The 13482-nt window shown below is 40.0% G+C and overlaps 1 protein-coding gene across 3 annotated transcripts in view; it reads right to left on the reverse strand.

Moving 5' to 3' along the window:
* RAB31 (RAB31, member RAS oncogene family) overlaps positions 1-13482 on the reverse strand; it is a 133117-nt gene that overhangs the window by 71015 nt on the left and 48620 nt on the right. For all 3 annotated transcript variants that reach the window (XM_036321813.1, XM_036321812.1, XM_036321811.1), the window contains exon 2: positions 7002-7081. In XM_036321813.1, the coding sequence (XP_036177706.1) occupies positions 7002-7081 (80 nt within the window). The remainder of the gene's footprint in view (positions 1-7001; positions 7082-13482) is intronic.

A 13482-nucleotide genomic window follows, 5' to 3' on the forward strand; every position in this document is an offset into this window, starting at 1 on the left:
GAGTTAATTCTTAGAAGCAGACATGCTCTACTTTGCTGTGGGTTATACCACCCTACACGTCCATGGCAATGTATGGGACCATCTTCTCCCCGACCAATACTAATCCTTCAAATCTTTCCAGTATGACAGGTAGAAAATGCATCTCAGCCCTATTTTTATCGTGCTTATTAGAGGTTTGAACATCATTTCAGTGTTTATTACCCACTTGTGCTTTTCTTTTGTATCTTTAGTTCATGACTTTTGCCCACTTTTCAGTTGGGGTGCTCATCCATTTCTTACGCTGTTTTCGTATTTTATACTAATCTTTGTAATAGTGTCCTTAAAAAATATTTTTTGCAGTTTAATCTTTGCCCTTTAACTTTGCTTATGGAATTTTTGTCATAAATGCCTTTTTTTTAAATTTTTTAAAATATAATTTTTATTGATTTCAGAGAGGAAGGGAGAGGGAGATAGAGGTAGAAACATCAATGATGAGAGAGAGTCATTGATTGGCTGCCTCCTGCATGCCCCCTACTGAAGACCGAGCCTGCAACCCAGGCATGTGCCCTTGATCGAAATTGAACCTGGGACCCTTTAGTCCGCAGGCAGACGCTCTATCCACTGAGCCAAACCGGCGAGGGCATAAATGCCTTTTAAACTTTTATGTAGACCAAGCATGTCAAACTCAAAGGCTAACACAGACCAAATAAACAAGGTTTAAGTTTATGTGGGCCACAAAAAAACAAAAGCTTCAATTTTCATAGAAATGTAGGTTTATTTCGATAGAGACATGATGAATACAAAAGGCTGAAATAAGTGAGTAATCATTAACATAAAAAAGAACATTTTAATAAAAATTAATATTTTTTCTTGAACATTAACATACCAGACACTGAATAACTGCACAAATTAATAAGCGTAATGCAAATAAACCTATTTTTCTTGTTCTCTGAAACTGAAATATTTCCTGTACACATCAAACAAGTTAGTCCAAGACTAATAATGTGGCAACTGGCTGCTAAAATATTCACTGCTAGTATTAGTGGAGAGAAATGGTGCGCCTGCACGTAAGGTGTGTAAGGGAAATGAACGCAACGCGACTAAAGTAATCAGTCATTAGCGAACGTTGTAGTTCGTTATTAATAATTATGTATAACAGGACAGTGTAAAAATTAAGTTATGAAATTTTTATTAAAACATTTCTTATATACCGTTATATTAGCTAGGCCACAAAAGTATTTATTGTGGGCCACATGCGGCCCACAGGCCGTGAGTTTGACATGCTTGATGTAGACAGCTATATCAATATTCTGTTTTTGAATTTATTTTTGTTTTTACTCTGATATAAGGAAGATTTTCACTCATTCCTCAATATGTCCTAGGCAACAGGATAAATGCTACATCAAACCTATTCTTTAACAGTTCTCAGACTTGGAAAACTAAGTTCATGCCTTTAAAATCTCAGGACCATAGATGTTAGAGCTGGGAAAAAACATGAAATATCCAGGCCAACCCCTTCAGTTTACAGATAGGGACAGTGGGGGCTTCTGAGACCCAAAAGACCACACTGACCTTGGTCAAAGAAGAACCTGAAGGCAAAGTCAGGAAAGAATGCAGAGGCCCTCACTGCCGGTCTGAGTGGAATGAGCACTTAGAAAGTCCCTCAGTTTATTCATCTGTGAAATAGGACCAATATCTACTCTACATGACCTAGAGGGCTGTTTTAGGATCAAATGAGGAAATAACATCATTGAAATTTCCCCTTGATACACAATAAGCCTGTGAGGAACAGCTTTAGTAACAATAATATGCATATCCTATTTATGTATATACATCTATACAAATACTCACACATATGTATGCACACATACATGTACATACTCTTCTCTGTTCCTGATTTCTTGCCACTAGAAGAAAGACTATCAATATTTAGAATCAAGATTGATCATTAATCTTTTGGTTGTTTAGGGTTTTTTTTTCAGCCTCTTTGCTAGCTTTGAATCTTAAGAAGCTCAAGTGTCTTTTCGTCTCTATGGATTTCCTTCCAGAGTGGTAGAGAAGGAGCATCGAAAATACTGAACTGACTTCATTATCTGTGGGAATCGAAATCTGGCAGAAATAACCCAATGTCCTTGTAAAAGTTAGAATAGAGAGGGAGATACACCACACACACACACACACACACACACACACACACACACACAGGATGTTAACACAATCTGCTTGAATAGCAGAGCCAAGATTTTTCAGGATGAGTCACAGATAAGAATTAACTCTTTCAATGCTAAGATAATGACATTTCATAGCCTATGGCCTTTTCCCAATGAGAATGTGATCTCAGTGGGAAGAACGAGGGTGCACTTTACCTCGTTCCTCCCACTGAGACCACATTCTCATTGGGAAAAGGCCATAGGCTATGAAATGTCATTGTCTTAGCATTGAAAGAGTTAATTCTTATCATCTCCCATGACTAGGAACCCTCACCCTCATGCACTGCTAGTGGGAATGCAGACTGGTGCAGCCACTGTGGACAACAGTGTAAAGTTTCCTCAAAAAACTAAAAATGGAACTCCCATTTGACCCAGTGATCCCACTTCTAGGAATATATCCCAAGAAACCAGAAACACCAATCAGAAAGGATATATGCACCCCCATGTTCATAGCAGCACAATTTACCATAGCTAAGATTTGGAAATAGCCTAAGTGCCCATTAGCAGATGAGTGGATTAAAAACCGTGGTACATCTACATAATGGAATACTACGCTGCTGTAAAAAGGAAGGAACTGCTCCCATTTGCAACAGCATGGATGGAACTGGAGAGCATTATGCTAAGTGAAATAAGCCAGTCAGAGAAAGACATATATCACATGATCTCACTCATTTATGGAATATAATGAACAACATAAACTGATGAACAAAAACAGGTCCAGAGAAAGAGAAGCATTTATCAGACCATCAAACCTCAGAGGAAAGGTAGGGGAGGGTGGGGGTAAGGGGGAGAGATCAACCAAAGGACTTGTATGCACGCATATAAGCCTAACCAATGGACACAGACACCAGGGGGGTGAGGGCATGAGCGGGAGGTGGGCCGGGGGGGGGCTATGGAGGGGAGGGGGGGGGGGAAGGACACATATGTAATACCTTAATCAATAAAGAAAAAAAATAATGAAAAATAAAAGTGGACTCACTTGGTTCAAGTTACAAGTTTACAGCTTACCTAAACAAATTACCTAGCTGCTCTGTCCCTTGGGGCCAGCAGGGTAACTGAGAAAAAGGCTCTTGTGCAAGGGACATGAACTGAAATGTCTATGGGGCCAAGTAGGACATGTAAATGAGCAAAGCAGGCTAGGAGTAAAATACTGGTAAAAATAATAGTAGCAACAATAATAATAGAGGGGACAACATGGAGCAGAGAGAGCCCGTCCACCCACAGGGAGTAGAGCACCTCTGGCTCACATCTGCATGGCTTCTGCCACCAGAGCATGTGCTCCAAGCCTACTGATTTATGCAAGAAGCCAGAAATATAAGTGTATTATATAAAAATCTTCAGAGTCCTCATCATTAGCTTAAATTTTTTAAACCAGGCTAAACAAAACACATCTATAAGCCACACTGCCAGCCCACCAAATTTACCAGCTGAGGAATAAGCACATAATTTTTTGAAAAGGATTCCATTTATGCCATCTTCCAAATATCTGTTTGTTCCTACAGGCTTTATTTTTTTGAAACTGGTTTGGAAACATTTTCTCAAAATCTCAGAAGAGATAAGAAATTTTGAGCAATTTTAAAATTGGGAAAATAAACTATATCAGGAAAAGACAACAGATAAGAACGGAGGAGCTGAGCTTAATCTTGTTGCCAGAAAAAAGTGAGAAATTATGTAGATAAAAAGCAGTAGGGCACATAATTTAATACTACAATCATTTAAAATTGTGTTTATGAAGAAATTTGAAGGTGTAAGCAATGTTTAAGTTTGAAATCTACAGGGGAAAAAACAATTCAAAATCATATATACAAAATTTTCTAAAGCTGGTAACTATATACAAAAATAAGGACAACCTTTCTGAAAAACAATGTGGCAATATCCATCAATAACTTTAAATATGTTCTTTTTCTTTGACTAAATTACTCCATTGCTATGAGTTTAACTCAGTGAAATAAAAAGAGGTACATGCAAGTATTTATGCCCAAGGATATACATCATAGCATTATTTATAATATTTTTAAATATTTTAAACAACCTAAATGCCTTAAATGAAAGTAGAGCCATTAAAAATCACTATTTTTAAAGAACATTTAATGGCATATTTTCACAATATAATGTTAAATGAAAAAAATATTTAATACATACAGTATATAGGAAAAAGACCGGAAGAAAATACAGCCAATGTTTGCAGTGGTTACTCTAGGAGATAGGTCATGGGTAATTTTTTATATTTTTCCTCATGGTTTTCTTCATTTTCAATTTTTCTAATGAGTACGTAATTAGAAAAAAACTACTATTTTCATCATGTTTTTGAAGATTATGTAACATTATAGGAACATGTTTATAATAAGTAGAAAACAGGATATAAAACTATATATATTATGATTTCTATTTTATAAATTATGTGTTTTTTAGCTTTTTAGAGTGAACATGAAATTTTTAAAAATTTTTAATACTTACCTGAGGATATACTTACTGATTTTTAAAGAGAGAGAGGAAGGGTGAGAGAGAGATTAATGTGAGAGAAAAACATCGACCGGCCACCTCCTGTACACACCTCAACCTGGAATTGAACCCACAACCTACATATGTGCCCTGACTGGGAATCGAATCCATGACCTTTGCTTTATGGGACGACACTCCAACCAACTGAGCTATACCAGCCAGGGTGAACATGAACTTTTATAATCAGAAAAATGAGACTTTAATCTTGACTTTGTCAAGAAAATGCACAGATAGCATTTAAAGTATTCTGTTTATGCCATCTTCCAAGAAATCTGTATTCATGGAAAAGAATAAGGAAGGCCTACGTGGATAAAGAATACATGATGTAACACGTTAGGTAACGTGTGATACTGTTTTTGTTTTTAGATATTTATGTATGGTCTAAACTTTTCATAATATGCATTATAATTTAAAGATATATAATGTTTTAGCTAATAAATAGAGTGTCTTATAGACAAATTTTAGGCTTACAGAAAAATTAAGCAGAAAATAGAGATAGTCTTCATATAATACATAATTTTTTAAAAAAACCCTAAACAACTACAATGCATTTGCTAGGCAAAGCACTGTCAACAGTATTTGATTGGCTACCAATGATTCATTGGGGCGGGGAAAGGCTTCCTCATGCTGCCCCTCCCACCACGAAGTAGAGTTTATTTCCCCTCCCTTGAATCTGGGTTGACATTATGACTTGCTTTGATCAAGAGATTGTGACCAAATGACATCCTTCTGTACAGGCATAATGATGTTTATAACTATACATAACAGTTAGACTTAACACTTTTATATATTTACCATATTTGTGGTAGAAGCATGTATTGCCTTTTTATTTTAAAAAAATATCATTACAAAAGGAATTCAGATTTGTTATTTTTTAAAAATTTTAAGTTCAAAAAGTAGACAATGAAAGTTTCTCTTCTAGAAACACACTTCAGGGTTAATTATTCTTATGGGTCTTACTTTTATTATCAAGAAAGGCAAACTAAGGAGAAAAAAAGTACATTAAAGGGAAGAGTGAAAAGAATTTCCTCTATAAAACTGTCCCCAACCTACAGAAGTGACTACATTGGGAGACAATTCTCCATGGGTCTCTTGCAAGCACAGATACTATCTTTCTCCCAGACTGTGTTTTCAAGGATGTCTGTATAGCCAAATAGCCTTGGTAGGGAGATATAAGGTATCTCTTTGGAACAAAGCACAGACATGCTTACTGTCCATTGTAAAAGATTCAGGTTCCCTAACTTGGGGTTCCTCTCCTGTAACACAAGCTACTGCATGTGGAGTGTCACTTGACCCTCTTCACAGCACCCTATGGAAAAATGGAGCTTAGGGAACCAATGTAAAATAATACTCTAGCAACTGCGATTTCCCTTGCTTCTGACCCAGGAGTCCTGTGTCTTATGCCAGCATCCATGACATTGGGAGAGTTAACTTGTTGGCTTGACATACATTTTTGTGAACATGTCTCCTTAAGCCACTTTTAACTGCAAAATGTGTTGGTTTTTCTCACCTCCACTGCTCCAACCACTGGCCTATCAACCAACTGTTCTTGAGCATCTCCATTTATTTATTCCCTGCCACAAACAACCAACAGATACAATCACCCATCATCAATCGTACAGAATTCCCAAAATATATACATGCATTGTTTCCCTTCTGAAGAAAATGATACTTTGCTCTCTGCAAGAATCATGCTATCTTCAGGGAGAAAAGTAAGTGAAGCCAAGCTCTAAGAGAGTGAAAATTCAAGCACCTGAAAAACACACAGCAAAAGCACGTCTGGCAAAAGAATCCAAAGAAAAGGGGGAAATGTAAGGTCAGGGACCCAGAAGTGAACAACCCACCCCTCCGCCCCCAAGCATCAGAATGGAAATGCCGACACTCGATTAATCTAGAACATGAAAATCAATCTCTCCCACAGACTGGGCAGACACCTCTGCCATGTGAGTGCACAGCATTTCCAGGTTTACTGGCAGGCAAGTTACAACAGAGCCTTTGGGGATTTGTCCTGTGTCTCATCTTCCACCTGGAAAGAAAGCTGGCATCATTTTCAGAACAATACTCTTTGAGATCAAGGAAATGACCTGAGACTGCAGCATGACAATAGTTGGCTAGGAAAAAAAATCATTGACAAGAAAGTAAGCCCAGACATTACAACTGAAAAGTGACTGAGTTTCTGTCAAAGTCTTTCCCACTGAGATTGATTCTCACTGGCTGGGATGAAACCCCTTGACGGCTCAGGCACAGTGTGACCTCTCTGAGTGCTCTGAATGGACGAAACGTGAAAGGGAGGAACACACAGAAACTTACCCAATGGTCGGGCTGATGTTGTGGTCAAAGTGATCCTGGACAAATCGACACACAATGCTTGATTTCCCAACCCCGGTGTCCTGGAAAAGAATGAGGACACACCATGAATACCAACGGTGCCAATTATAACCTAGTATAAACACAGAACAAGTGGACAGAGAGGTCATTTCTGGTTAATTGTGGGTGTGGGTGTGGGGGGGGGGGAGTAAGGGGGCCCGCGGGTATATTTTCTTCTATTTCTTACCAGTGATTTCTATAATGAAATTGTATTGCTTTCACAGAAAGAAAAGAAGATGGTAAAAGTAAGTTTTAGAAACATGTCCTACATATATACAATAATTAAACTAGAACTGGCATGTCCACAATACATATATTTCCAGAAATTTGGAGATTTTTAGAGTAGTCTAGAGAAGTTTGGCAAAATACCACATTATTTTGGTAGAGACAGAATTGACTTTGTTCAAAACCTCAGTGTTCAGAAAATCTATTTTTCTAGGTATCACCCTGTGAGACCTATGAATTTTAATTTCTGTATTTCTTTTTTGTAAGGTTTTTTCATTGGTGGGGAGGGAGGGAGGGACGGAGGGAAGGAGGGAGGGAGGGAGGGAGGGAGAGAGAGAGAGAGAGAGAGAGAGAGAGAGAGAAACATCAGTTTGTTATTACATTTATCTATGCATTCATTGGTTAACTCCTGTATGTGTCCTGACCAGAGATTGAACCCACAATCTTGGTGTATCAGGATGATGCTCTAACCAACTAAGCTACTTGGCCAAGGCTCTAATTTCTGTATTTCTGACATTTTCTCTTTAGGATCTGATGTTTGCATAATAATCTCCAGTTTTGCTTAATTATCTGAATTCATCTCAGCTCTTTCTCTATTAAATAATTCTCCTAAGCTAATTAGGATAGCGATCTACTTACACATTGGAAATCAAATACATCTATTTCTATCCAGTCCCTTCCAAAACCTTTGCAAAATGGTTTAAGGAATAAAATATACAAATATACAAGGTCAAACGATAGGAAAAGAGTGAAGTCAATGAAAAGCACTTGGGCAAATGGTCACTGAGAAAGAAGCGTTTGAACCTTAAATGCCTGCAGGAAGGAAAGCTAATGAGAAGCAAGTCAATTCACACCACAAAATCCTGAATATATTAAGAACTGAAGGAGCACGTTGAAATCATGGTCAGTGAAAGGTTCACACAGACATACCCTTAGCGCTCCAAGCCACGCACCAGAGAACAGACCCTCCTGATGGAGGGTTTGGCCACTTCAGATACAGCTCAAGGGAGCACCTGATGCTGTTCCCTGCCCTGTGCAAGCCCAGACAGCAGAGGCGAGGATTCCCATCCTGGTAAGAGGTAAAACTGCAGATCCGGATGCTTAGAGTCCCCCGACTAAAGGCCACGTGTGCACCAGTTGACAAGCCTCAGTGCAAACAGAGTGTTTGGTACTTTAGTCTTATAAAAAGAAACAACTAAGAAATACCAGACCTTTATACACACAACAAAAAAGCAGGATGCTCATTCAGAAAGTAAGGCTGATCTTACTCCCTCAGAAATTAAAAATACAATGGTAGAAATGGAAATTTCAAAGGATGAGTTACAAAACCAAGTTGGGAGATTGTCCAGAAAGGAGAACAAAGCAGTTGCCAATAACTCCTCTTCCCAGAGGGGTGACAAGGCCAAAAGATGCGAGGTCTGCATACTATCAACACAGAAATCCTCATCAAACGGTGCTTACCTGAAAGGTTCATGGACACATTTTGAGATCTATAAGTGAAAGGGGAAGGAGACATATTTAACCCAAAAAGAAAAAAAAATTGTCATACAGTACTTAGTTTAGAGGTACAACTTTAAAAGTGTAAATATGAAAGAGAAAATGTTGAAACTCAGAGAGATGTGTTTTTCTTTAGACACAAATGTGAAATAAGATTTGAAATACCAACTGGCAATCTGAATTAGTTTTACTCCTTCTTGCTCCTATGTTTAGGGGACAATTCTAGCAAACCTCAGGGAAGAGGGGCATCGGCTGACAATACTCATAAGAAATTCATTCTCCAGAGGTCTCCCGTGCCAGTGAGAGTGGCCTTCGGGTTCTGAGCCATAATAAAACAACTGCACCAAGAGCCATTTATCTGCAGTGAGCAGATCGATGTGCAGAGTTCAGAGAGGAGACGACAGAATTAAAGCTTCAGCTCCTCAGATTCCAAATCAATACCGCTGCTATTTCTGAGCTGCACTGCACCCTCACTATGGATTCCGGCTAATGTTCCCCGCACTCCCCCAAACCACAACTCAGTTCTTTTCATCTCAGTTGCTTTTAAAATCCCCTGTGGATGAGTGGCTCCTGGCCCTCCTTTGAAACTGAAGAACTGTGCTGCCTTAACCTTGAAGACAAGGAAAACCCACTCTCCTACAAAGTGAACCGTTTTCTGCAAACTGCCAACACTGACCACACTAATTTTTATTTTATCATCGCCATGTTCATGGGGTGCAACCCCTCCCCGACGGTACACAGCTTCTAAATTTATTATTCCACAAGAAATGCTAAGTCATTCATCTCTGGCCTCTCTGAGCATTTGAAGCCATTCCCACAAGGGGAAGGCAGGTTAATGCGAGGGTCTGTCTTGTCCCTCTCCAGACCTCTCTATTACAGTTTAGGAATTCTCTTTCTCAGGATGCTACTATGCATCCATTGTCCACTGGCCCAGCAAGCAATCATCAAGTGCTACCTTCCACATGCCGACTGTAGGCGAGCCCTGACCAATGGGTGATAACCTGGCCCCTCCCCAGCTTCCTGGTCTCAGATCCCAGAGAGAGAGGCCTTCCCGGGCTCTGAGCTATAATAAAACAACTGCACCAAAAGCCGTTTATCTGCAGTGTGCAGGTCAATGTGCAGAGGTCGGAGGTCCACAACCATGAAAGTGCCTGACAGAGGCAAGTTCCTGCACACAGGGGTGGGCAGAGCTGCTCTGCCTGTGGCTAACCCACCGCCCAGAGATCAGGAGACAAATCCTTACCTCCCAAGCGTTTTGCTTTTTTGGCCCTCCTTGGTGTCCTTTCAACTTACGCCAGGCCCACCCTACTCCCAAGCTGAGAAAAACATCCCCCTGAAATGCCCCTAGTTCAGTCCAGGCCCAAGCGGCCCTCCCCGCTGTGAGCTGCATGGCATTTACTCTCTGTGGTTGGCCTTGGGAGTGCAGGCTTTGGCTACAGCAAGTGTCTGCACAGTCAGGACTCTGCTCTAAGAAGCACATTTTGGAGTCTATCCATTCACTCTACCCAAGGGCTCTGCTCAAAACTGGCTCTAAATCCCCAAAACAGCCAAGCAGCTCCTGCAAAGGTGACCCTCAAAACACCCCTGAAGATGAAAAATTCAAAAGCCATCTTATTCATCTCTACTCATCAACTTCTACAGACAACTCAAGCTAAATCACCAGCTTTTCTGAATCGTTCAAGCAGCAAACCTGCTCAAATTTGGACTTAACAATCAATGCTTTGGTCAAATACACTCAGTGTCTCTTCCTTTTACAACTTCTTTTCTTATACATTTGATAGGAAAAAAATAACAGGACAAAAGAATAGGCAACGTTTTAGTTTGTTTCAGAAAAGAAATATTCTTACAAAAAAAACCCAGCCTTCAATCATCTCTGGCCAGTGGCTTTGTGAGGGCTCAAGAAATGACCTCCAGAACCTCCTTCTCCCAGGCCCCTGCTGTTCCCCTGCTGGCCACCAGGGGAAGGCCCTGCTCAAGGATTGCTGCGGCGGCCTGAAGCCAGGAGACTGGGCAATTTTCATGAATCACTCAGCTTCGTGATTTCCTTTCCCTGAAGGAACCTCATTCAGACATGACACATACACAAGAGGAAAACGTTGCCTGTGAGTCATGACTATCACACAGGAACACATACAGGTTTAAAGCAGGAAGAGAGAAGAAAGCCTACTGGGTGAATAAAGGAGTCAGTGAAGAAAGAGAAAGGATGAGAGAGGAGGATCACGGCCGCCCACCATTCTCTAAAGGTCCCTGTATTTGTAGTGGACTTATAGCAATGGAAGGAAATTAGTCTATGCATGTGTTTTTCCATTCTATGACAATGTCGTAGCCCATCTTGTCAAATCTCCGAGTTTTGCAAAAGAGGAAGCTGTGTGACTTCCTCAAGGTCACACAGCTGGCTGATAGAGTCATAACCAAATTTTCTGAGTCCCACTGAAAACCTCTTAAGGTTCTGATCAAGTTAAATCGCCTCCCTGCCAAAGGTACATTGTACATTGCTTCAATTGAAAAAGTCCATTTTCTAGAATTCACAGGAATACTTTTATTACTGCTTTCCAGTTTTACCTTCCATAGCAGTATCCTGTGTTCTCAAGATACAGCCGCTAGGTGTTTTGTTGTTGCTGTTGTTGTTGTTGTTGCCAACTACTGGAGAGGTAGAATAAAAACAAGTCTGATTCCACAAATCAGGAATAAAGTTTGCTAAATCCTGCCTCAGGGATAACCAGTGTTTCATTGTATCCATTGTAAGGTAGATGTCAGATGCATTCTGAAGACTAGCAATTAATCCCAACTAACTGGGAACTGGATCTCTCATGATATTCCTCCCATATACATTATTTATTGGGGCTCATTAAAACAATTCCCTGAGAACAACTTACTCTGAGACATGACAATCTGCTTTTGGCCACATAAAAACTCTAAGCATTATCTGATTCACTCCTGGACTCCTGAAACGGGCTTCTGGTAGGAATTCCCACCTCCTAAGATAAAGAACAGCAAATCCTGCTACCTAATCCTCTCTGATGAAAGACATCACCAATCAGTTCAGAACACATTATGTTATGGCCTCAAAATCTTTTCAATCCAGCTCCGCAGAGAATCACTACAACTCAGCACAAATGGCTGTCCTCTCCCATCGCTGACTGTCCCCACTCCAACCTCACCAAGGGCTGCTCTGCAGCTGTTTTGGACATCTTTATAGGTGGTAAGGTTTTGGAGGAAACTAACCAGGAAAATACAAAGTTGATAACATTAGAAATCAACATGCCTCCTATGGAAAGGAAATCACAAACCATAACAAGGCACATAGATACAGGAATTCCATTCCTAAGGTTAATTAAAAGAAGGAAAAATGATCACAAAAAAGTTAATTGAAGTATTATTTATAAAAATTAGAAATGGCCTAAAATTAACTATAAATTAAATCAATGATACTATGCATAAACAGTAATCTTTTGTTGTTGTTGTTAATCCTCACCTGAGAATATTTTTTTCCCCATTGCTTTTCAGAGAGAGTGGACGGGAAGGAGAAGGAAAGAGAGAGGGAAACATCAATGTGAGAGAGACATATCGATTGACTGCCTTCTACATGCGCTTCAACCAGAACCAGGGATGGAACCTAAAACCCAGGCATGTGCTCTTGACCAGGAATCAAACCTGAGACCCTTCAGTGGGTGGGTTGACACTCTAACTACTGAACACCACTGGCGAGGGAAACACTAATCTTTTTTAAAAATATGTTTTTATTTATTTCAGAGAGAGGAAGGGAGAGGGAGAGAGATAGAAACATCAATGATGACAGAGAATCACTGATCAGCTGCCTCCTGCATGCCCCCTACTGGGGATCGAGCCCACAACCTGGGCATGTACACTGACCAGGAACCGAACTGTGGCCTCCTAGTTTCATGGGTCGATGCTCAACCATTGAACCACACTGGCTGTGTCAACAGTAATCTTTAAGCTTTCATTTCATGTTTATCAAAATGTGAAAGAATGATACTATGTATATGTAATCCTTTGAAATCAAAAGCTAACTAATTCAAAGTGCTTTGTATGTACTTAGGTGGTTATTAATGAGATAAAAGAATAAAAGGAAATAATTCAAGTAAGAATAAATTAAAAATTCTGAAGCTCATGACCTGCTGTAATGCAGTCACTATTTTTGCCCATCTCTCCTTTTTAAGCCATTTGACCTTAAAATTCCTCGACAAAATCTGGTCTTCTTCTAGAATTTCCAGTTTCCAAGTCGTCGTCGTCGTCGTCGTCGTCGTCATCATCATCATCATCATCACCCATCCAGTTGTTCAAGACAGAAGCCTGGGAGTTGCCCTTGACATCAATCTTCTTCAGCAGCCATACCCAATCAAGCACTAACTCCTGACCATTTCTTCCCAAAGAGCTTCAAATTTTTATTCTTCTTTTCATCTCCGCTGGTACTATCTCAGTTCAACAGGGGTATACTTCAATGTTCTCCCCAAGTTTCCCAAATCTCTAATCCCTACCAAATCTTTGCATCAGAATGAACATCTGATCACACCACTACTTCTGATAACTTCTCAGTACTCCGGGGAGACCAAATCCTAACCATGGTCCACAAGGCTCTGTATAACTGGACCCTTGCCCCCCCCCCCCCTCATCTTCTTCCCCTACCCCTCTGACCTTGTATTCCAGTCACAGCAGTCTTTTATCATTTCTCATTTCTATA

The sequence above is a fragment of the Myotis myotis genome, unplaced genomic scaffold (genome assembly GCF_014108235.1).
Source record: "Myotis myotis isolate mMyoMyo1 unplaced genomic scaffold, mMyoMyo1.p scaffold_m19_p_9, whole genome shotgun sequence".
NCBI lineage: Eukaryota > Metazoa > Chordata > Mammalia > Chiroptera > Vespertilionidae > Myotis > Myotis myotis.